Here is a 27,262-nt window from a genome sequence, read left to right as displayed (position 1 = left end):
ACAACTAATCCCTTCATCAAGGAAACCTGTCTGATTGAGTGGCATTTCCTTGTTGTTTTTTTTTTTTCTGATTTGCAGATACCCTTTTAAATGCTATTTTTATCTTAAAAAAAGGAAAAAAAGAAAAAAAAAAAAAAGAAAAAAGAAAAGAGAAAAAAAAGGAAAAAGAAAAGAAGGAAAAAGGAAAAGGAAAAAATCAATTGTTGAATTAAATGAAACAAAAATGGCAAAATTTTGACTAAAGAAATGACAAAATCTGTAAAAACTTATTTTTAAACCTTGTGGTAGATGTACTGTACCATTCCCCACATGACTAAAATAGTAAAAATATCATATATTAAATTCAGAAATATAAACAATGACTCATTGTTATTAATAGAGTAACTAAAACAAGACTATTTGATATTACTGAATAAAGCTATCACACTGTTAAATAAAGACAGCTATTTTTCTTGTTCCATGCCACGCCCAGATGAAATGTACCATTATTAGCCTAATGGCCTTTTAAACTGTGCCATATTATTCACACTACAGACTTAAAATTACAAAATTAGCCTTAGGTGATGTGTATTTTCTGTGAATGATTCTACGTGGAGTGTGAGGGTAGGTGCACAAATCCCATAGTGGGAGTTGTGTGCATACCAGCTTCACACTGCATGTAACTCGTGAGTATTGCTTCTTTCTTCTGGGCTCTATCATTGACATTAATTCAGATTCATATTGTTCTACACAGAAAAATCCAGTAAGACACTAAAAAGCATACAAGGCAAAAGACACAGCACATTACATGCTACAGTATATTAACTTTAATTACTACAAGCATACAAAAAAAGGTTGCTCCCAGGAGTTAAGTCCTTCACAATAGTGTCTACTACATCGTGGATGTAAGGTGTTTTTACTGGGGCATAATCCAAAATTGTTCAATGGTGCTGGTAAGTTCAGTATAATTTAAATAATTAAGTTATTCCTTCTGGTTCCAGAAGTCATTTATTATCAATACAATGAAGCAGCACAATACAGTTTATTCTGGGAGCAAGCAACTTTACTTTGTACAATACTTCTTCATATTGTTCATCATGCCAGCGTTCACATGCCTTAACCACAAGATAATATATACTTAAAAGCAAGAAGCGAAGTAGAGGTGCAACAACTGCAGATCCTTGAAGATGCTAAGTGTTGCAGTAACTTCTCTGCAGTTGGATCATATCAATAATGCCAAACTGACAGGAAGCCACCTCTCTTTTCACACATCTACTTAGAAACCACAGGAGAATAAGACTAAAAATTAAACATAACACACAGCACACGCAACAAAACAGACGTGGAAAGTAAACTTTAGGGAATATGATGAAAGGAATTAAAATGTCTGAAAAATGAGAATGGGTCTCTGAAAAGCAAAACCAACAGATTGCTCTAAGCAATTAGAAAAACAAATGGGAGTGATGGAAAAAAGATGAGAAGAGAAGGAGGAGAGGAGATGAGAAGATATGGAAAAGCATGCCTTCTTGATTCCATTAAAACCAGTAGCAGCACGATAGAATGTTGAATAGAGAAGGACTCTCAGCATGGTGTAGTAAAAGAAAATGATACACATGCCATACCCCCCAAAAAAATCTTAGAAAAAAATTGAGTAATATATTCATAAATAATCTTAATAAATGTCATTAAAATGAATGTGATGTACAGCACAAAATATCCATGGTACTTTCACTGGAACAGTACAACAAATTTAATGAGTACTGTATTATGATTAACTGGGCTCAAAATGCAAAGAATCAGGCATTAGGTTGTTGTTAATGGAAGGTGAGACTACAAGAGAAAATGAACCACTGTACTCTCAGACGTGTTTTGAAGGAAGACTAGGGGAAGAAGGACATCAATGAACTTATGAATATGGAGACGATTGTCAGCACAAAGGCTGGTAAAGACGAAAACTACATCGTCATGATACAGTACAAATGAAAAAAAGACAACAGGAGGTGCTAACAGTAAAGTCTATTTTTCAAATGTAGCAGTCTAATACACCAGTGATTCCTTAAGGGGACAAAGATAAAAGCCTAAAACATATACTGTTGTATTTTATATTTCCTGCAAAGAAGTTAGTGCATGAGTCACAAGAACCAACAGAGAGACAAAATGCTATTCCTGTCTCCTTTTTGAGATTGGGGGCTCATATATAAATATACACACATATAGATATATATATATATATATATACACATAGACAGATGAATATATATATGTATATATATGTGTGCATATACAGAGAAAGATAGACAAAGTTGTTATCTTCCTGTGTTCTTGGCAAGGAATTAGTCCTGAAGTTAGAAGGAGTGGAGGTAGGATTGAGGTTGGAAGGAAAGGTAACGAAGAGGGCATACCGCTTTCGGCTTCTGCAAACGACAAGAAAAAAATTGCAAATCAAACACTTTGATAGGAAATCAACTGACATCAAAGCAAAAGCAAAAAAAACCTTTATATAAAAGTCTCAAAGGCTCAAAGGTTTTTCCGCTGAGAATGAGGACAAATATATGGACCGACAAAGAGAAAATTTAACAAAAGGAGTAAACAGAAGGTGCAAAAGGGAAGAATCCAGGTTAGGTTTTCCTTCTTGCTTATGTGGAAAAAAAAGACAAGGAAAAATGAAGCAAAAAATATCACTAAAAGGAATTTTAGACGAGGAGTTTGAACATCTGCATTTAAAATTGATATTTTTTGCTATCCATTGAGTAAACTCTGCTAGGACACACTCAGGTTGATGTTCCCCATATTCCTTCAGCATATTTTTCTACAGGTGAAATAAAACCTTCCAGTAAATGAACTAAGAACATTATTTAAAGTATTTGGTTTTCACCAGGTATATAAACAATTTACTAACAAAATGCTTTTTCTTAATAACAATGACTATAATACTTGCAGAGATAAAGGAAGTTATAATATTAATGATGGAGGAATGTCTCATACTGTGATATGGAACAACTAAAGTGCAGACCTCAGTAGCTGGTCAGAAACCCTCTAAAGTCAGTCACATTTTGTACTTTGAAAGGTTTCTGTGATAACTGAGCAGTAATTCAAATATTATTAATTATATAAATGTAGATCTAAATAAATTTAAGTATAGCTATAATTAATCTTTTAAGTACCCTGATGAGAAACAATTGTATAAATAAAAATTAGGCCATATTTTGGCTATTATTTGACTCCATATTTATCGTATCTAAGAATACATTACCTGTATCAGGGCTTGCAAAGCTCATTTTACTTCAGAGCACTTTCACATTCTGGTTTTAAGCAATCTTTTAAAATCATAACTTGTTTACAATGAACAATCTAATACATCTTTCTGTAGCTTTAATAGGAATTGTAGGAAAAAATGAAAAAAAACTGAGCAGGAAGCTCAGCTAGTGCTAGCTGGCATACTAATATTGACTTGGATAGATTTCTGATGATTTCAAATGACTATTGATCTCAAATTCCCTATGGTAGAATTAGCATAAAGTTTTAGAAAGCCAGAATCAAGGAGACTGGCTGCAAAAAAAAATAAAACAAAAACATCATAACTTCAAAAGTGAAAAAACTTTTAAAGAACTTAAAGAAGATACTAAAATAGTCAGTGAAAATTCTGTCACCCACTCAAAATGATAGTGCGATGTTTTTCTTAACACTGAGGTGAATGTTTTAACAGGGAATTAGAAAGTATATAATGACCTTAAATTACCACTTGTGAGAGCTGCACACGTTTCACAATTCACTTTGTGGTTGCTTTAGCAGTCATTGCAAAGTGATGAAAGCAGATGAAACTAATCAGATATATAGTTTACCTCAATATACTATACGTATTATATATGTATAATATTATATTAATATTATGCCTTAAAACTAGTCACAAAAATCAAAGTGGTGTAAGATCTTCTCATTGAGTTGGCAGAAGGAATGATTTGAAACTTTTCTCATCCTATACCTACTTCAGATGTAGCAGAAAATAGCTTTTTCTACAAATGTACCACCTTGATACTATTGCAGTCTTTTATTTATAGTAATTATTGTTGTGAACTATGTAAATTTCTCAGTATTTTTTTAAAAATATGAATCCAAACTGTAATCATAAAATATACGAGTACATATCTCCTGTTGATCACCCTCCTGATAGAATGAATGTTATCATAATTAATTTTCTCTTCACATTTATGGATTATCAATGAAGAAATGAAGATGTGAAGGGTAAAGTATGTCCAAAGACAATCAACACAAATAATTGGTAAATGATAAATTTATCACGTTCAAAGACCATTTTCACTTGTAAACCATGTTATCCTACTTTTTATCTTAATTCTTCATCATTTAAGAATGCAAGGAAATGTAAATAAACATAAGAAGTGAGAAAAAGGTTTGTTATATTACATTTCTGATTAGATTAAGGGGCTCCAGTGCATAAAAGCCAGAAATATGTACTCAACACGTGTTGAAGAACACAGGGACAAGTAGAACAGTAAAATTATCCTGCAGGTAGCAGTTCGATTCTCCAAAGAGTGACTATAAAATTATCACTGCTTACTAAAGTCAGAAGTTACTACTGTGGATCATGGTCAATAAAATGATATGACTACTTAGTTTACCTGCTTTCTTTCCGTTATATATGTTTGTAAAATCCAACTGTTAACATCCCTTCATTAGTATAGCTTAATGCAATTTCTTTTCTACCAAACTAATTCACTGTGAACTTTTACCTCTGTGGACTTGAGTAACAGGAAATACATGATTGGATCACACTGTTTTACTTTTTGTGGGACCTTCTGCATCACCTTGTGATTAAGAACTCAAACCAACTTCCATTGAAGTTAGTTCAAATAATGATATGAAAGCCATGAGTTATCTGTTATTACTGAAAAAGATTGCAATATTAGCACTTATGTAACTAAATGACATGCAAAGTAATGACAACCTAAAGTTGGGCAATAGTTGTCAGAGAGAGCCAAAGGAAATCAAGTATTTTCCAAATATTGTAATCACAAAATATATTAACGTACCACTGCTGTTACTAATGCATTCTTCTTTTTTTTTTTTTCCCCTACAAAATTTAGATTAAACTTTTAGGAAAAATATTTTTACATTACTTGTACTTTATATTAGCAAATGCAGAATTTAGTAATCTAATGGAAAAGCATTTATTTTAAGATAAGCCCAGATGAGCTGGAAACATTAAAAAAATCTGTTGTTGCGAAAAAAAAATAATCAATTTCTTAATTAACATAATGTGGACAAAAGTAAAATCCAGTATCACACACACCACCTCATATATCACTTACCCCACAGGAAGGAATCAAGCAAAATCAAGTATAGGCCATGGAAATACTGTCATTAGTAGTTGCAATAATTGATTTCTGTGTCAAGTGTCCCACATAGGTTTTATATAGGCATTTATAGAGGAATATACTTTCAAAACCTCAGGAATCATGGCATGAGCTCAAATAATAGAATTGATTCTCCTTGGAGGAGAAACAATTGCCCTCAAAGGTTTAGGTAATTGGTGGCAATAAAAATATTATTTTGTCGTATATGTAACTCCAGATTTACTGTAACACTTACAAATGTCACTTTTGACAGAGAAAACAAAATTCAGATCAAAGTCAGAATTACCAGATTTTTGTTATACGCCCCTCTGCATGTCACAGAGCACATGCAGAAGAATTTTTGTACAAAAAGAAGAAACACTTTCTGTCCATGAATTTATAGTGATTTATGATCAGGAAATTTATTGTCAGATAAAAAAGGTGTCAATCAGTTGGCAATTTCAAAACTACGTGTAACTTTGAGTTACCTGACGGTGTTCATATATAAATCCTTTGTCGTAACTGATACCATATAAATGTTTATTCTATATTTCCATATATCCTGTATCCTATGAAGACTGGCTCTTCCAAACTGATTTATATTAAATTATTTTATAAATGTTTATTTTGAGAAATAAACATTATCATAATTACTATTGATACCACACCTGCTTTCCACTTTTCTATTTACAGTAAATTGTTGGATTGTTGGACTGTCACTTAAAGCTGACAGAGTATAAACAAAAAACACTGAGCAAGGTATGTTTTTGTTTAAATAAAAATGAATTGCACTTCTGGAAGTGGACACATAACACTGTACCCCTACCTTACACTAAATATTATAACTTAAATCGATTTGGGTGAGGAAAAACAGAGCAGAAATAAAAGCCTTTTAGCGCTACATAAAATGGTGTAATGTGATGGCATGACAATTATACTCTGAAACGTTATCAAACGTATAAGGACATCTATGTTTATTCTCAAATAAGCAGGCAAAATTCTTGACAGTGCATTCCTACTTCAGAATTTGTAGTCTTGGACGTACCTGCTTTCTCTTTTTTCTGACTTGTATTCTATGGCTATCATTAAGAGCTTTAGTTTCGCAAACACCAGTCTGCAGGAAGACAAGAGGTCAAGAGTCAGACCTTTTTCACAACTGACATTGTATAAATAGACATGGTTGAGAATTTGCACTCATTCAGATGTTTACCCAGTCTTCAGTAAAATATATAGCTCATATATTAAAGTCTTTCTGTTTTGAAGATAATAAATGCTTCTTCATAAGTACTATAAACTGACAACTTGAGAACACATCCTAAGCAGCACTACTACATTACTAGATCTACTTAAGATATAATAACAACTGTCATAATTCAAAACATAAAATTGCATTTGACTATAGCAGTGGATGTCTTGAGGAAATTTTTCAAATCTTTGCTAAAATTTAGTCATATTTTGATTGCAGTGCACAAAACGTGTATATATACTGGCCAAAAGCAGGAGTACACTAATAGTATGTCAGCATTTATCAATTTCTATGACAGAGAAACAGCATAACTGGAAGCTATTTCTGACCAGCACATGGGAAAATGCATGCTGATACATTAATACACTTTTCTTTTTTTTTTAGTTGTTAGTAGCAATTTACTAAAACAAGTATAATATTCTTTATAAACTTGGAGAGTGGAGTTAGTACAGCAACACTTGTTTGAAGCTGACAACTACTGTGAGAGCAATCAAAGAAATCCTCAATTAAAGTTTTTTTAATAACCAGAAACCAGTGATTTTACAATGTTATCATTGAAATATATGCAAATTTCATGCTACTTGCTTCCTATTCGATGAAATTGGTCATGCATTCTTCCACGCACCTTTCAATTATAGTATAATTATAATGGAAACATAAACCTCTGTAACTTAAACACACGAAATAAAGAACTGTGCGGAGTTTACTGAAGTTTACTGTGTGCTGACCTTTACTGAAGCAGCCTTTTCATATTTCTGACTGGACAGCTGACATGGCATTAGGGAGCACAATAAGACTTACAACCTCTGTTTTCACATGCTGGCTCTTGCTGTCTCACAAGTGTGTCTAAGGAGACTATTTAGCATGTACATGTTGGCTGAATGAGGGACAGAGGGGATGGCTGGCCTCTTGCAGGGATGGGACAAAGGAAAGTTTCTGAGAGAGCTCGAAGGAAAATGTAAAATACAAGGAGATTTCTCTGGCAGATTCAGATGAAATCTGATTTTACTCACAGACAGAAGATGAGAAAACTTTATTTAGAGGAATGTCAGGACAGAGTCTGACAGCTGTTAGCTGAGCTGAGCTCAAGTTTGTGGGGTCTAGAATCCGACATGTTCGCAACACTGAATAAAATTCAGAGTTCAGGAAAAAAAAAAAAAAACTGCTATAGACTGATCCAATATCACTGCTTCAGAGAGGCAAAAAACTGTAGTGAGCATATGATGTGTTGATTAAGTCCTAACAGTCTAAAAGTGCCTCTCAGATGAGTTGAATAAAACAATTCATATATAGAAGCAAGAACTTAACACTGACAGAGAATTCATGATGCCTTACTCTGCAATAGACAGGGGCTTAATCTGGCATCAGGCTAGAAAGAGCTACTTCTTCGAATACTCTCACAAAAGAAATAATCTGTTTTGGAGCTGAGAGAGAATGCAGACAAATGTTAAGCCTTGCCTATGTTTTAGTAGCTTGACACAAAAGTGAAATCTATTTCTGTGACAAGCACTGTTATAAAAATATACCACATCGAAATATAGATGATGTACAAAAATTGCAACAATATGCAACAATATGTTGGACAAATGCAGAGTTAATATCTCTAATATTTTACCTTTTAATTAAATAGATGTGAAAATATGACTGTGCTAAACTGTCCTATACTTGTGGCTATGGTATGTACTGGAACAACCTTACGCGTACAATTGTGTCTTTCACAGAAAAAATGTAAGACAAATGTAAGTATTTTCAGTCTCAAAAATTAAAACAGTAGTATGGCTTAGACCATGGTTATATACTACATGTTTGATTGCAACCAGTGCTACAAAGCTCTGGACACCACACTGCTTATATGACTGCACCAAATCTGTCTCAATTAATGAATGATTTTCTTGGAATGGGACATAAGCCAAGACAGTGATGCTGACAAACACTACTCAAAGAATGGGATTCATTAAAAGAAACAATAGGACAGCTCTTTCAAGTAAATAATTTAAATGGATTGCTGATTAATTTGTCCAACACTGAAAACATTTATGGTTTCATTTACAATAACTTAATTCCAAATCTCATAAGAAAGCAGCATTATAATGTTTGGAATACTTCCATGCTGTGATTATTTTAATGTTTATTTTATTTGATTTCATCTGATGTAGCAACATTAGGACTGTAGCAAAGTGACATCTCCTGTAGAAATCTCTGATTTCACTTGAAAGCATGTAAATAATTATGCTTAATAGTATGTATTTCTACTTACTCACAAACTGCAGGGAAGGACAAACCCACAAAGGCACTAGACAGATATTCTGTATACATTTCATTTGCAACTCCTTCCAGATAGTATTTCTGCCACGTATCCTCCTCAATCTAAAAAATGAAACAAAAAAATAGATACAGAGATCTAAATAAAACAAAAAACTTCATTTCAAATTATGAACAACTTTTTAAACATGTATACATTTTTAAGTAAATATGTTGGTATGTCACTCAAGTATTTTGACAATATTTCCAAGAAAAAGGACAGTCAATCAAACATACTATGTAAAAACGAATCACTTGATTATTGGCAGGAACATTTAGCATGACATGAAATAAGGAAATGGAGAGCTTGAGGAAAAACATCTATTTTCTTTTTCTGAAAATTCCCTAGTGAAATGGTTGCATTATATTGCTACTTTTCAATTGCTTTCACCTTGTTCAGAACTTGGCTAGCACACACAAACACACACAAAAAAAATCATTAAAAATTCTGAAAATTTATTTTCTGCATCTCTAGCTAGCAGGAAACAATGAGAAGTAGACATATTGAAATGGTTTCAACAGTCATAAGTGTTTTAGAACAGAAACTGAAGAAAAGCTTTATTGCCAAATTCAGACATATTTTATTGTTGAAAGAAAACGAGTCAGATTTTGGTGAATTTGGTGTGACATAATAATTGTGGGTTGTTTTTTTTTTCAGTATTAAAAATATACTGCAACAGCCATTTTAAACATGATTTGTGTAGTATTTTATATATGTTTTGTCCTACATACTTAGTTTAAATTTTGGATTCACCAGTCTTTTCCTCCTGCTATGTCATTAAAAAATAAAATAAAAAATTAAAAAATCACTCTTTCAAAGGAATATTTAAAAGAAAAAGGATAGCAAACTTCTAAAGAAGTCAGTGAAATATTAAATACAATTCTTTATTTTATATTTTATTTTATTTTATTTTACTTTATTTTTTCTGATAATAGGCTGCCAGGTAAGAAGTTACTTCAGTTCTGGAGAAGTAAAAAAAAAACCAAAAAACTGCAAGAACAAATTGCAATATGGAGAGGATTCAAATCATTTCCTCCCTGACATGTGGGCTGCAAACAATCAAGAGAAATTTTTTCCATATACATTGTTTCACCATTCGGAGACCATGTGGGATGCTAGAAAAGATTTGCATTGTGTTACTCTCCACCACACACAGAGAAGTCATATCACATTTTTTATAACTCGTTTATTTATGTGAAACTTGCAAATTTTGCTGATCAGCAGCTCTTTATATACAGAAAACAGATAAAGTGCAGACTGGGTAAAAAACAGTAATGATAGCAATATGTTTGTTACTTATGCTCTATTTCATGGCTTTTTCTTACATTGACACCACCTGGGGTTGGAAAAAATGTGCAAGGAGAAAAAAAGCATAAAGATGGCATAAAGAAAATAAGAGTAAGGCTGTTTTCCACTCAATTTCTCATTTCTAGTTTCTTCCCTGGCTTTCTTTTCTTTAAGCAACCTGTTTCAATTTGGAGGAAGAATTTAAATAAAGTAACAAGCACATTCTTAGCCAAGAATCAACGAAAGGACTGGAAAATAACAAAATTCATTTACAAAGCAGTGATCAAGATTCATAAATACTGGTTAGCATTACATTTACCTTCATAAATTCATTACAATGTTGAAGATACTTTCTTTTATGTTACTGTGAAATACTAATAAATGAATTTTAAGAATCATTGATATATGAGATGCTATAAAACATTACTAATGAAGAAAATATCTTTCTATTTTATCTGCCTCAGACCCATGGCATTTTCCCTATATAACTTCTATTAACAATTAATTTCACTTATCCTTACAGATCAGTAAGGAGAAAAAATATATTCTTTTTAATTTAATCAGGTACAGATCCCTAGTGTTTCTTGTTGATTCAGTTATTCAATGTATCTGCTTTGGTTTTGGCATGTTATGCTTATATACCTTGTGTGCTTATAATTCAAACCTGCAGAGTTCAGCAAATCTAATGTAATTTTCTTCAGCCTATATTTTGGTAGGATTTTTAAATTAAAGTTAAGATTTTAAAACTGAAGTTTAAAAAATGATATGCATTCTTCTATGATATGCTTTCTTCTATGTCCATATAACACAAGAATCCTGCCACCCATTAAACTCAGACTTAAGGATCTACTGAAGTTTACTTTTATAATTCTGTTCTCCACAGCATTGTTTCTGGTGGACTTCTCTGTTTGTTTGTTTTCCCAACTACATACATGAGAGGAAAGGGCAAATAAGAATGGATTATTCTTGAATGGTAGCTGAAATGAACTTGTGAAATTAAACATTTCCCCATCTTCACCCATAATGCCTTTCAGTCCACGGAAATTGCTTGTGCAAGTGTTTGGTTTTACTGTACATTTAGACATTGGTATTGAAATCTGACAGATACGTAGAAGGCTAAAACCAGTTCCTACTTTCTTTGCAAGCTTCTGAGGTTTGCAGTCTTATAATCTGATTTTCTTAAATATTATAAATTATCAACTATCTCTTTATTCAATTCCATTCCCTAACTCAAAAGTAACAAGTGCTCTTCAGCACTTGTAAGTGTAATAAAAATTCTTCAACCTCAGCCAACTATTCTCACACTTCTTCCTGTGTGCAAGAACATTTTCCAAAATTGTTGTTTTATAGAATACCATATAACTAATTCAGATTGGCTTTAGTTTCAAATGAGAGATCTATGTGCTTTTTCATTGCTCATGATAATGTAGAATATTGTAGTAGTTAAAAAAAAAAAAAAAGACAGTATTCTTGAATACTATGAGATGCAATTCTTCAGACATCTTGGGAATCTCCTTGGATGCCTGGCTTCAATTGGGTTTAGATTCAAAACTATAGGAATCGTACTGTTAAAAAATAACGCTGAAATTTAAAAAACAGAACAGTATTTCTATCCAATCACAATGTAAAAGGCAGATTGGTTTTGATCTCTTTAAACAGCTGACTGAAAAACACACTCTGTGGTAGACTTCAGTCCAGGACAAATATATTACTTTTTCCTCAAGGATTGACATTATTTCTAATCAGCACACAGTTCTCAATCACAGCAGCTTTTAGTTGCTATATTAAATGATTAAAAAGATTCTATTCAGGCAGGCCTTTTAAAGAATAAATGTTTTTGAAAACAGGCTACATTAGTATTTGGCCTAAAGCCTGGAAGAAGTAGTTGGCAAAGGAAGAAAAATGTTAATTACCAAGTACTCTGTTGATTATGCAGCCCCCTGAGGAGCTTCACAATATACAGACAAGTTGCTCTTCTCCCCCCCCCCCCCCCCCATCTTCAGGCTCTCTTTCCGTAGAAGAAATTCACCAAGCAAACCCCAGACTCACACTTCAGAACAACCTATTGCTGCCTAGGTGGCCAAAAATAAATACAAAGTCAGTTAACATATTCCATCAGTGCATGTAAGCACCTGGATGCCATAAATCTTTGCAGTTTCAATATGTCCATCTCTCAGGCTAGATTAGAAAGAAATGTAGTGGGAGAATTACATATATGTGAGTGTGAGCACAGTTGATAAAAGAGCCCACATTCCTGCTCTCAAAATAGCTGAAAGAAGAACTGAAACTGCTCTAGATCATTTTTCAGACCACGAATGATGCTTACACAAAAACTTATTCATTTTATGAACCTGTGTTACACTCAAGCACCACATTCCAAATTTTAAAGAGTCACAACTTCTTTATTCACACAACAATAGCACTTTCTGCTATGAATAGATTATTGAAATACAGTTTACAGTTGTAAACATCATCTACATTTTTCCCTCAAGATTTGCTGGACAATCTTCTTTCCTTTAAATGTTTACAGAACCTTTTTGTTAAAACTGTATCACACATTCTTTTTGAGCTAATTTTCTTTTTATTCAGGTCAATGCCAAAAAAGAACATAGAAGATTCCATGTGAGATTACATCTCTAAAACCAAAAGGAAAATATAAGACACAAAAATAATATTTTGAGGTTTCTTAGTTTACTTTAGCTTTAATACTGGGCAGACTGTTTACACAAACCATTTTGCTGTAAAGTAACACATAATGAGTTAAACGTGTACAATGTCACCATCAATCATGTTCATTTGTGTTTGACTGCTCAAACATTTATGGCTATTAAATGGCTTTCCTAAACACATTATGATGAAAGAGGAAACAACACACATTTCAAAGTTTTTTTCTTTTTATATATTTTTTTAATAGAGAGGTTTCAGTAAATTTTCCTGGCAATCTCCTAACTTGTGTTAGACTCAACTTACATTTGCCCAAGAAATTTAGGAGGCTCTGACATACTTAAATTCAGAGCTCCAAATGCAAAGGAACAGAAGTCCTCTTAGGAAATGCACATCTTTCTTTTCAAAGGAGTCGTACTTAACAATTCCGATCAGCGTAGCTGCTCTTCTACAATACACTCTTGATTCACAAACACCACTTAGTAATAGCTATCTCTTTCAAATAGTTTTTGGAGTGAGATAGCTTGCACAAAGAGCATCCTTTCAGTTAAGTGAAGTAATAAACCTTCTACTATCACTAGTTGATTTGGATTCTCATGGAAAGACGTATGTACTCTGTTGGACATTCATTCTGTTTCAGATTTTAACACTCAAACCTTCTCAAAAATGATGATATCCATTTTAGTTTCCTGGACAATTCATTCTTAGTTAAGTAGTAGACATAACCAATAATAGCACAGTCTACCCAGCGTTTTACAGCATTTCTTCTGTGCCATGTAAAGTAACCTAATTTAATTATCTGCACCCTACTCTAACTCTGTATATTGATGTAAATGAGCATGTCAGCAAAACTGGCATTAATTTCTTCTTCTAAAACAAACTTTTTGCTATTTTTCTATTTGTTCTACAAGTATAGAAATATTCATAATCAATATGATGGTTTCTACCTTAGTGAAGGGGTAAAGTGCCTTGAAAAGCTCAGTTTTCAGCTCAGAACTGTTCTCACTGAGATAGTCTGATTTGTCAATGTACTGAAATTATTACAAGATTATCTTATATACGAATCTTAGGTAGTTCCCAAATTTGGCTTTACTGAAATAAAACAGCTTTTGTTACCTGAACATGAGTAGAGATACAAGAAGTTTAACTACAGACATAAAAGTGAAGAGACAGGATTTATTTTTGTCCAGAAAACAGGCAATTTTTTCAACTGAATATAATAATCTGGAATATTTATGACACATAAGAATCTGTGGTCTCAGTTTTTGGAAAGGATTCTAAAGGATATCTTAATAAAAATTTCACAATTTTCTGAGAAGACTCTCTGCTGTATGTCTGTGCATCCCTACAGGAATATTCCTGGCTTCTCACATGATAATATTAGGCTTTGTGGGTTTTTTGGTTGCTTTCTTGTGTGGTTTTTAAGGCACGGTTTCTGGTGGGGATCTTTTTTGCTAACTTACACAATGAACTTGAAGTGAACTATGTCCTACCTTGTGATTCCAGTGCTGCCTGTCCTGTTATGAACACTCAAGAGATTGGAAATAATGCATCTTTGATGTTTGGAATCAGTGCCCAAGAATGAGGAAGGAAGCACATGAAAAGAAGCACTGACTGCTACAGTCAGAGCCTTTGTCCAGAGAACTAGTATGACTGCCTCAGAAGTGTAGGAATAACAGGGTTAAAATTTTGCCATTTGAGTCTGAAAAGTTATTTGGATGAGGAGAAACAAATACACAAATGATGTTGAAGGAAGTTTAGGCTTCAGCTCTAACATATGTTCTTTATTTATTGTCACAGTCAGAGGTCTACTAACAACTTAATGTAAAAGACCAAAATGATCAGTCCTTTCTTCTGGATACTTTTTTACTGTATGGGACATATATAAATCATATATTTGTTTTAGCAGCAGGGGATTTCCTTTTAAATAAACACATGGTTTCTTTAAAACAACACAAAAGACCAGAAATATCCTCCAAGAAATGAATGACACTTTTAATGGCCAAACACTTGTCAAATAAGAATATAACTTTGGCAGAACCTGGCTGATTTCCCCATTTGCTGAATAAATCTTCTGTAGGTAAGCTGTTTATTTCTATTTGTTTGTTTGTGTTGCAAAAGCTATTAGTGTGTTCCTATCTGTTTTACATTTGAGCCATATTCTCTACTCAGCTCTCTGACAAACTGAATTGCAGACTTAACATACTCTAATACGGCAAGACATTACCTTTATGAATGATCTCATGGAAAAGAGGTTGGCTAACATTGTTGAAAGGCCTGGTGCCAGGCAACTCTGAGCTATGAAACCCAGCTTGAGCTCAGCGAGACAGATTGCATCATCCCCTTCTTTCCAGTTCCAGCTTGGAATATTTAACAGATGAGCCTATAAAACAAACAAATAAATAAATACATAAAAACCCAGAAAGTGAAGAAGCAGAAATATTTCTGCAAATAGAATACAGTATTGGAGGAGATAGCAGTAAATGCTTTTGTTATTGGCTAGACATTTTCTGAATAGGAAAATTTATTTCAAAAATCTTAAAATTTAACTTTATGCTAGGAAGTGTAACAACCTTTAATGCATATTTTTATTATAGTCAACTTACACATTTCTCAAGTCATATCCTACATATATGCCTGTGAATATATGTAGGATATACTACATATATTAGTATATCCATACTTACATCTGAGTGAGCCTTAATTTTCACCTTAGTGTTGTTTATTTTCTCCTTCCCATTTGGCAATTACTGGTCTACATTGTCATTTAATTCAAAATCACAATAAATGGCCAATAAGAGAATACGTGTTTTTGTAGCTATCCACAAAGAAATGACTTCACTTGAGTTGCCTAGAAGCCACCAATTTATCTTGGGTAGCTTTAGTGCAGGCATGCACAATCTGCAGCCCACAGGCCAAAAGTAGACTGGCATAGCTTGCACTGTGGCCTGTCTCCTGCTCTATGCCATCATGGCTGTGGCTCTGCCCAAGGCCTGCAACTGCTACTCAGCATCAACCAAATATCAGTCTGCTATTAACCCCATCTAGGCTCAAACCAGGCCATGGGGTACAGTGCAGTGTTAAATTATGGCAAATATATTTAAGGATTTTTATACAGTGGCTAAACACAGTCCTGTGACCAGAGAAATGTGCATTTGTTGCCATTGTGATACAGGAATTTGAGAATAGGTTTCAAGATTGGAAAAAAAAAAAAAAAAATTTGGCTTATTTCTCACTCAATTTTCTGTCAACATAAATATATAACTTGCAAATTTTCAAATGGAATGTACGGAGTTGCAGTCAAAAACATGATTACATCTCAGAGCTTTATAAGCCCCCTTGTACAAGAGAGAAACATCCCTCCCTTCATAATAACACAGTATTCACATCATCGTTTTTTGGCAGAATGTACATATGCGACCAATTGTTGTGAAGGGCAAAGTACAGAAAATTTCATCAAAAATCTCTGATGCACACCTTGAGATCTCTCTAAGAATTGCAACCACTGCCATCAAACCAGACTGATGTATTAGTTTTACAAAAGCAAGGTCATTATCCTACGAGTTTTACATGTTTGTTGCTCTTTTTCTATATGTTTTAATTAAAAAAAAAAAAAAAAAAAACACATTAAAAATTAAATAAAATTTTGTTACTTATATACATTAACTATACTATATAGCTTATGAGGGCTCCTCTGAAAATAATGCTTACTATTTTATGATGTTGGTTCATGATATTAAAGGCAGAGGCACAGCAGTAGAGGTTGAACCTCCCAGACAATATTCCATTACATTTTCCTACCATGAGAGAGGTGGCAGCATAGGGACTAACTAAACGTCTAAACTAAAGTCTAAAAGTCTAACTAAATGGTATCTGTCATGGGAGTACATATGAAGCAAAAGTGTGTCATTCAATTCCTGCACGTGGGAATAACGGCATTCACTGACATTCATCAATGGTTACTTAACATCTCTGGAGATTAGTGGATGTGAGCACAGTGAAGCTGTGGGTTGTGCACTGCAGGGCATCAACTGTGTGTCACCTACACTAGTGAAGATTTTTCTGAGTGCAGCATGGAGACTCTTGTTCCTTGCTGGTGAAAATGCATAGCTAATGATGGTAGCCATATTGAAGAGTGGTTTGTAGCTGAGAATTTGCTCTACTAAATACTGTTATTGTGCTCTTTGCATCAATTGTTTTTCCCATGGAAATAAATAGAAGGCATTTCTTTCAGAGCAGCCTCCATAGATGTGGCCCTAGACAATTCCTCTTGCAGCTCAGGCAAGCCAAAAATTTGGACACTCATGCTGTAGTGCGATAAGCTTGGCAAAATTTATGGATACTGACTGGTTGAAAGCTCATCTGGAATCAATAGCAACAACAAACACTGTAGCTTTGAGAATTATATCCAAGATGGTTGATAAATGTCAGAGATTTTGATAAGGTCCCTTGCATATATAAATAACACTGAATTAACCAGTTACAGGACTATGTGACAAGGTTTATTAGGGTGCTCATGTTAGGAAATAAAAATGCTTATTATTAGTGACGCTAGAAAAAAATTGTTCATGAGTGCAATGTAGCAAAACAAATTGCAGAAAGAGACACTAATAGTTATCACATCACCTTATTGTGATACTGCAACATCTGAGTGATAATTCTTATCTTCGGATGATAATTCTTTATTGAAATAACTCTAAAAGTAAAAGAAAAAGAAAACAACAATTAAAATAGCATTTTAGCTAGTAGGATATTTGGATCACGTATCCCAGTACCTCTACTTCACTGTGTTGTCACGTCCCACAGATAAAACTGTATTCTTTTATTTATTTGTCTGTAAAGCATGGTGATTGAAGTCAAACCTATGTAGTCTCTACATATATTCAAATTCAGTTAATAATCACCAGGTAATACTAGAGAACACTGAATTTCAGGAATTATTTGTTGAATGGTATCCTTATGGAATTTGAAGGAAAAAAAATACTTTTGTTTTAGCAGCTCTGTTCAAGATACCCTACTCATTACGTTAAACAAATAATATACTTCTAATTACTGTCATCTTTAGTAATTGTTTCTTTGAATCAATATAATTGCTTGAGTTTTCCAATGACATACGTCTAAAACAATTTTCTTTTATCTCCTTTCTCCCTTATTATTTTTTTTACTGTTGCTAGACATTTACCGTATTTAAACAGCTTGAGTAATAATTCTATTTTATATCAATTCAAGTGCAAATTCATCTTCATTTTTTCTGGATTTTGTCAAAGCTCAATACTGAAACTGATATCTGAACTCAAAATTTAAAAAACATATGGCTACTCCCATAATTTGCAACTTGACTCTATTCTTCATTATTAAAATAGGTTAACATATATTCCGTTGTTCGTCCATCAAAAATGAATTCAAAGAATAATTATTTAGAACTGAGTAACAGATAGTGTGATATGAAGTGAAGAACATACAATTAAAAGTGAAAAAAAAAACCTGTTCAGCAAAATCAAAGACAGAAGCAAACAACAAAAAAAGTCAGTTCTGTAAGAACAAATTGAAGTAAAAAAAGAAAACAATCAAAAGGGAAAATAATGTCAATTACTTTAGAGTTATCAGACTCATAAGATTCTCAATGCCACAACTGTTTACAGCAGTGTTCTGTAGGAAACATCTTGCAAAATTCTGGTTTTGCTTGAGCTTCAAGTATACAAAAACTAGGTCATGATATGGATTTAAAAATATATATGGTCAATTTCAATTTATACTTTATTTTCAGAGAGAAAACCAACTCTTCCTAGTATTTTTTCAATTCTTACTGAATTGAATTCTTTCTGAATTTAACTAAACATTCAATCTTACTGAATTAAATTCATTTAAATACAAGAAAATGCATGACAATTTTAATTCTGAAATAAAAGCTCCGCATTTTATTAGATTAAAAGTAGTAAATGTTTTAAGAATGCACTAATCTGCAATTGAAAGTCTTTTAATACATTTATGCAATGAAAACTAAAAATGATTTTTGCATTGAAACAGAAAAATGAAATTAGGCATTGGAACAGGCTATGCATGTAACAGAGAAGTGATGGAGTCACCATCCCTGGAGGTGTTGAAAAAACATGTAGATGTAGCACACAGGGACATGGTTTAACAGCATGTGATGACAGATTGATTGTTGGACTAGATGATATTAGAGTTCTTTTCTAACCTTAACAACTCTGTAAGACCTGCTCCTTCCATATACACCCAAATCTCTTGTTCACAGTGAACTTTGCCAAAGGTGGAGTAGCATTATCATTTAATTTTTTTTCTCCTTTTTCTTTAACTCATGGAATGCAAATATCTGACAGACCAATAAAATTGTTTAATTGCAATGATCAGTTCCATGTTAGAGAATTTTTGACAAATCCTTGACATTTGATTTTAAAAAACAAGAAGACTGGTCTCATTAATACTATGATTGGGGGGGGGGAGGCAGGGAAGGAAAAAAAAAAAAAAGGCTTATTTTTACTGTAACTCTAGATGCCCATCCGCTAACTGAGCCTTTGACCTTCCTTCACAGAATAAGAGGAGGAAAACAGGACAAAGCTTTGGTGGTTCCTAATGTTGTAAATGCTCTGTCAATTAACATAAGCATCATTCGTCTTAAGTGTTAAAAATGAGCATGGAGCTGGGAGACTATTGTATAGTTTCCATCATGAAGTGTATACATCACTTTCACCAAGCTAAGTAATTACTTGTAGTAGCAGATTTACTGAGGAGCAATAAGGTATGAGGCGATTGAAGGTCCTTCTGTCTCATGATCGACACCAGCCTTTGCAGGGCATATATTTTTGTAACATATTGTTGCCACAGCATAATTAAATGAGGGGAAAGGACATGCAATTCAGTTGGTCCTTTGTGCAGCTATGAATACTTCAATGCTAAGACCTATGAAATGATCTCACAGCCTTGTCATCCTCTCCACAACATCTAGACAAACTGCATTCTGAAGTAATTAGTGCAGTGACCAGTGAAGATCCAAGAGATAGTGCCAAGCAGTGGACTTGGAGAACATTAATAAATTACTGTGTTGGAGCAACAGTAATCACAAGCCAAATAAATGCAGCTGATTCTATTTTGGATGCCCTTTGAGAACTGTAAAGTACTCTGTAAAGTGGTCTGTAAGCAATTATAACAAAGAAACAGAAAAGGTGCTACCTAGAGCTCTCATGTCCCTTTTGAAAGGATGAATTTTTAGAAAGCATCTCCTACGCCATGAAAATAGAGATTTAAAGGCAGTTTCTGAAAAAGAGAAAATCAAACTTCATTGACTTAACAGAGAGGAATACAGAAATTGTTAGTAGTTCATACAATTACACTGGAACTGTGTTGGAAGAAAAGCAATCAACATATCTGAATATGGAAAGATACTCTAAATGAGTAAAAATGGACAATACACAAAGTTCCAAACAAATATTCTGATTCAAAATTTCACTTTTGGTCTAATTTGTTCTCTTGACATTTTCTCTTCTCATATGCTGCTTCTAAAGCAGCTAAATTAGAAAAGGAACTTAAGAGCATCCTCATCTCTGAGCTTCTGAGGCAATCTTATAATCTGCCTTCTAAAGAAAATCTTGTGATGCTCTTCAAGTCCAACAGATCAGCTATAAATTGGTGTGTGGCTATGGACTATCTGGATACCAGAATTTGGCTAATCAGAGTTAAGAATACAAAACCTATTAAAAAACAATGAGTTTACCTCATAATATTGGAGGCATCCTCAGCATCTGGGTCAGCGCAGTATTTATTGGCAAGAATTAGGCACGCATCTGCTGACTCTATCTGAGACACCAAAAAACACAGCAAACATAAATAGCAACCTCTTTTTCCAACTTTTCATTCATCATAAAGTATTAGAAAGTACAGCACTCCTATCATAGGCACGAATATCAGTTTACAGTACTGACAAAATTTTCAAGATTTTATAGTTGCTGGGCAACAGATTCACACACGCACAGTAATTTTGTGAAGCTTCCTCAGACCAGTTTGGTAGTTTAATTACCTGATTACTACTTTGTATAAGCTAAAAGCAAGAAGGTTTTAGCAGATGTTTCTTTTGTAAGCAGGTATTGAATTTTAGACCTCTAAATCCATAAAAAGTTTGTTATATCAGTACACTACACACACAAGTCCTGCAGTTTGTTTGAGAATGTAAGTACTTTCTTGTTAAAGAAAGGAGGAGATGTTTGAACTTATGATTCAGAGCATGAATTTTCAGACAGCATGAGGAAAGAATTAATCTGTTCAGAGGACCTCTACATTCACACAAACCTTAACCCTATTTAACATAAAGCATATAAAAAAAATTCTGTTCTGCTGAACTGAGATACAAATTGTGATGGACTACAAAGTGTTAAGCAATTTGAAAGCCAAAATGCATAGAAAACACGATGATAAACTAGAAAGTGCTGATATTGCATTAAAATCTATTTGGTCAAAATAAGTTACATTTTATTTAGAAAAAAGAAAAGAAAAATGAAAAAAAATAAAAAGAGAAAAAGAAAAGAACATGAAATGACACCTTGACATTTTTTTCCTTTAAACTTCATACTTTTTTAAGAGTATAAAATAATTTACAATGAAGACAATACATATATCTTATTTTAACTAATAAGTTTCTTAAGTTGTGTTTTTATCAGGATTCTAGACAATGGGAAAAGGATTTGACAGGTGAAAAATAATTTTCTAATTGTATTGATGAAGATAAGACAATAGTATTTTAAGTAATTGCCATGAGACAACGATCTACTATATCAAACATTAAATAGACATGACTAAAATCCAATGAAAAATTCATAGAGTTCAATAGAATAGGAAATAATGTATCTTAAGTCATAGTGGTACTGTAGCTTTGTAAATCTAAAGATACAAGGAAAATAATATCTAGAAGGATAAACATTGTAATTTATTACATAAGCTAATAGAAATGGAAAAACAGTGTTTTGAGTTTACCTGTAAAATGCTACCATTACTTAAATTATTTTTGTTTTAATCAAATAATGCAATGAGTACTTAAGTTGAAGTCAGTTAACAGAACAAAAGAAATATTACCTTTACTCTTGCCAGGTCATGGGGATTGAGGACTGAACCCTGATAAAATTCCACCTGAGTGAAGTGTCGTTTAAAAAGAGCTTCCAGCTCAAGGTTAGGGGAGATACTGCATTGAGAAGAGGAAGAAAATACAAAAACAAATGAAAAGCCACTTTTTTCCATAACAGTTTCATTTTCTTCTTTTATTTATAAACTGACTCGTTTATTTATTTTTATTTATTTATACATTTTGCATTTTCACCGCTTTTCCTGTGCTGTGGAAAGAATATACAGTACTTAAACAAATATTACACTGCTTACACTTCCCTACTTCTATCTAGAGAACATCTGGTCTGATTAACTGTGCTCTGAATGCTTATGTCACTTTCTCAAAGAGGTAAATCTAGAAACAGTGATGCAAACATCTGAAAACATCCTCTCTATGGAGGAAGTATTTTCCACAGAACTTTTCTATTAAGGCAGTCATCCCCTGCACATACCTACTGCTGGCTAAACAGTTGACTGCAACAAATAAAAGAGGTCAATGGGAAATAATTACAAGCCAGGGAAGGAATCCTGTAAGGATCCCTTTCTGCCTATATGAGCTGGAATTAAAACAAACCTAATTTTTCTCTGGCTTAATCTCACTTCATTTTGCCATAAACATGACCAAATAGAACAAGTGGATTCAATAGCTACGTAACCACAGCCTGAGAAATTTCTGACGCAAAATGCTAAATTAGTAAGAAAATAAAACAAGTAAACACAAATATTTGCCCATGGCAGCACAGGAAAAACAAAAACATAACAAAAACATAACAAACAAACAAACACCAAAAACAGGCACAAACAAGTAACCAGGTGCTGAACTTTCTTCACATGCATTTGCAGTTTCCCATTTCATGTCACCATGCATTTTCACTGTGGAAATCTGAATCTTCACTTTCCTCTCAAAGTCAATTCCCATTACTACTTAAGAAAGGGGAAATAAGAAACAATGCTGTTCCTCAAGGATAACATGTCTAGTCTAGTTTTAAAGGAATGAATATTTTAAAAAAAAGTGCAAGCGCTGATTATTAGTTTGTTGAATCATTAGTAATTATAAACTTTTTAATCACTTTCTTTGAAAAGAAGAAAAGTGCAGAACTTGTTGCAAATGCAACTAAATGCAAAAATATCACTTATTCATAGATTTTGGCACATCTAAACAGGTGCTATTCCAGATCAGAAAAGACTACTTACACTGTCACTCTTTTGAGCACATGGCTATTTCTAACAGGTTCTCCCATAGGGAGACTTCATGTTGCATCACTTGCAATGCAGAGGCTGCAACTATCAATGTCCACCTTCAGACACCTTTCCAAATCCCACATAAAAAAAAATTTAAGAGACTGTGTCTGTGGATATATTTGGGTAAAAGAGCAATACCAACTATTATGGTGATGAGAATTTACTTTCTACCTTCGCTATCAAGTACTGCGTCATTTTCATATTAAAACTATATTTTCATCTGCATTTTTGTTCCGTAAATATTTTACAATGCAAAATCATTTTTCCTAATGAAATGAAAACAGGTGTTTTCAGATGCCATAATTTCATACCATTCACTGGTTTTCACTGCTTTTACTTGTTTTACCAATTGTGCCTGTTTCACTAGAAATATTTGCCACTTAAAAAACTCTCATGTCTATTTATGAGAACCTTTTTTTAAAAAAAAAAAAAAAATTGCAATTCCCTCCTCATTTTAGATATGTCTTAAGATATTCTACATCACAACTTATATGACTGGCTGTGAAATCTATTTTCTTGAAATATCCATACTACTGTGCTTAAAAATGGATTATAAAATAACTGCAAAAAACACTCTTTTTCTCAAAATAACATCTACCAGTGGAAAAAAAGAAATGGTATACATTAACTTAACAATTACTTGGACATTGGAAAATCCTATATTTTCCCCAGAGGTACATACGTTAATTCAATAAGTTTTCATAATATACAAGATGGCTTATTTTGAAAGATTACTCACTTATGCAGAAAGACGATTTCTACGTTGACATCATCCCTATCCTTGTGCAGGAAGTCCTTCAGGAAGTTGGACACGCTTTCAAGTGTTATATGACCACAGACAACTATGTGCCTGTTACAGAAAAATGAGAGTTAATCTTGCAAAGAAAGTAAAACAAGCAAGCAAATAAAGAAGAAAATGGTAATTTATTGCCCAAGAAAGAGTATTAGTTTTCATGATGTCTCTCTAATACCTATTCCATGAACCTAAAAAAGTAAAACATCAATTCCAAAAGAGGTTTTGCAATTCAAAATACATTTACATTCTCACCTGCAAAGACTACAGTCTTTGGTTAAGTGCACATTTAACAAGACACATAATTTATACAGATGTTTATACACCGTATTGATCAGTCCCTTTCAAAATCATATTTCTCTTATTTCACAGATTTTCATCTGCATCTTAAACTTTTCTGCTGAAATTATCAGTTTAAATTTTTGCTTTACGATGTAATAAGGCAATAAATCTCCCTAAAATTATTCTACATTTTTTCCATGAAACCAGAGAATTATATCACTGAAGGCAGTGCAAAGCTTGTCAATAAAAACTGTCAGTAAAAGAAGAATCTTTCTCCTATATTAACACCTACATGGCATGTACTTTGAAATAAGAACTTATTTGATGCATTATAGAAATGTATCATTCCAGCTTACACACACTAAGATTTCACATAGGTTCCTTCTGTTTCACAGTTTTTCATTTGTACCAAACAGATTTACCTGAATAGATGACTTGTAAGAGGAAAGCACATACCTACACACACCTTCTTGAATTATACATTTTAAATAAGAAGCTGACTTAGGAAAATGCACAATTCCTGACTTAATGGATCATTGTTCCTTTATCACTGTAAAGCAAAATACATTTTCTGATAAGGATATCCTATGCTGTCTCACAATTTTCTTCATGGAATGAACTTAACCCAACCTTCTTTACCCTTACTATTTTATGATAGACTGCGATTTTTACATGCCTAATACTAATACTTCCAATAATCACATTGCTTACAGAAGACAGACAAGGTGATCCAGTTGCAATTGCTGAACTAAGAAAAAGAAAGCCAGATTCATTATAGTCATATAGTCTATAAACAAATGTTTCAAATGCAAAATTTCACAAAATTGTCCAAATTTTGCTGCCAAATATGAAGCAAAGTATTCTAACAGTAAAAATTAGACTATCCCAGTCACCATTACATAAAAACTATTTTGTGAACAACTGAGTAATAGAGCAATCTCATTGGCTGGAAACAACTAATAATAGGTGGTAGCAATGATTACTAATATAATGGGCCTGCACTTGCTTCATAATTTGGTGCTTGATGTGATGTGTGTGAAAGGTGCATGGAATTCATTGGAAAAAGTATGACACAGAAAAAAGAATAAATCAACAACATGCTCCATATGGTGAACAATAGAAACATTATGTACTGTTACTTTGCAGTGGTTCAGGTCACTAGGAAAATGAAACTGTATTATTCCAGTCCAGTACACTTTATGATATTGTTCTATTAGTACCACCTTTACAAATAGTGTAGGGTAGTTTTAAAGTTTGTTTAGAAATATGATAACCTTGAACTCTCCTTTTATAAGATTTCTTAGTGACATCACTACACTTCATAGGCAGTTTTAGAAACAGTAACTAAAAGAATTGTTTCATTCCTTTTAATAGGCAAGGAATACATAATGACATGAAATTTTAACATGACTTACTACTATGATCTTTTATTGATACTAGCTACCTGGACTGGCTGCTTCAGCTTCACCAAAAATTTTGTTCAATTTTTATCTAAGCTTTTCATCTACTGTGTACAAAATGCAGTTGAGTTCTCAGACTAAACAATCCCTAATTGCTTTTCTGTAATATAAGACAGTAAGTACAATAACAGAAAACAAAACGAAAAAAAAATATTTTAGTTCATCCCTTTTTAGTGCAAAGGGTCCCTCAGAGATTTCATCTTGGACATTTGCAGCTTGGCAAAATTGAAGCAGCCCTTAGGCTGCATAAAACCCTACCTGCATTCCCATTCTGAGCAGTCTTCCTCAGTTTTCCTAAGGGGTTGATCACCTGAGCTGCTGGAACTGTGTGTGCATGCATTGAGTGCACAGTTCAGCCAGAAGATGGTAGATTAGATTCCCTCCTTACCAAATGGATGAAATTCCATCCAATAGATTAAATTTACCAGAAATTCTGAAGTTCAGATTCTGAAAAGATGTTCAAAATCTTAGTACCTTACTAGAGTTAAATTCTGAACAGACTGAGATTGGTACACTACATTACACTAGCTCTCCAGTGCTATTCAGAACTTTTTCTGAATGTGAGCATATCTAGAGTCAAGAAAATGATAAATAATGGACAGAAAATACGGAGTTGTATTCCTGACACAGCATAGGTTTTCTAATAATACAGATTAAATGGAGTTGGAAAAGACCTCCAGAAGTCATTTACTCAAAACATCTGCTACTAAAAGCAAATGCATTGGGTACAATTATTATTTCTTATGATTCTCATTCAGTGTTGTTTCACATAATCTGATCTAGTAAAAATAAAACTTTTTTTATATGCATTTGCACATGAGCATCCGTACTAATTCTTTTGAAAGTGTCAGAAGGTATTTTTACCATGTGCATTAATTACTACTCTGATTTTGGGCTACTTTGGTATCAACTCTTGTCCTTGCTGTACAGCCCAAAAAAGCATTCTAAATAGTGATTGCTAAAAAAAACTTTCCTGGTTTTCAAACTATATTTTCTGATGAGATACATTAATTTTTGGTTGAAAATTCCCACAGAAAAACAAACAAACAAACTCTTTTCACCATAAGTAATATTTTTGCTTAGAAGAAACCGAAAACAGATTTCCTACTTGCCCAGAGAGAGTTATTTGGTGCATAAACTTAGAAAACTTGGAGAGTTTGTATTGTTCCAATCTGTCCTGTGTATGATCTGAAGATTTATAACTTCCTCTGTTTGTGCCAATAATCACTCCCCTTCCAAACACCACCCAGTTTTTCCATGCACCAAGTAAAATGGATATCTTCTTTTTATGGCTAGAGTTCTTTGGTAGGAAAATACTACATTAAAAATGTTGATTCTACAGACAGAAATGTCTAAACTTTGCACTTAAGCTTTGTTTATGAAAATCCTCAGAAGTATGATATTCTTTTGTTTGTTCTTTAAAAAGGAAATTTAGATTTTTCCCCATTATATTGAAAAACAGGACAGGATTTCAGACACTTTTTGCTGTTAAGTAATCAGGAAGACTATGGTTTCTGTGAAGTAACAGTTGTCAGAACAACTGCA

General features: G+C 33.2%; 1 protein-coding gene across 1 annotated transcript in view; it reads right to left on the bottom strand.

The window, feature by feature from the left end:
- Positions 1–27,262, bottom strand: part of KCNMA1 (potassium calcium-activated channel subfamily M alpha 1) — a gene marked incomplete at both ends in the record, with an annotated part of 433,608 nt that overhangs the window by 105,086 nt on the left and 301,260 nt on the right. The window contains 7 exons of the mRNA XM_079535276.1: positions 6,376–6,444; positions 8,834–8,943; positions 15,057–15,212; positions 17,456–17,525; positions 20,562–20,644; positions 21,914–22,019; positions 23,922–24,032. Of these exons, the coding sequence (XP_079391402.1) occupies positions 6,376–6,444; positions 8,834–8,943; positions 15,057–15,212; positions 17,456–17,525; positions 20,562–20,644; positions 21,914–22,019; positions 23,922–24,032 (705 nt within the window). The remainder of the gene's footprint in view (positions 1–6,375; positions 6,445–8,833; positions 8,944–15,056; positions 15,213–17,455; positions 17,526–20,561; positions 20,645–21,913; positions 22,020–23,921; positions 24,033–27,262) is intronic.

Source organism: Tetrao urogallus, assembly GCF_951394365.1.
Source record: "Tetrao urogallus genome assembly, chromosome: 5".
Taxonomy (NCBI): domain Eukaryota; kingdom Metazoa; phylum Chordata; class Aves; order Galliformes; family Phasianidae; genus Tetrao; species Tetrao urogallus.
Note: the sequence above shows the minus strand (reverse complement) of the source record. Positions and strands in the feature narration are given on the sequence as shown.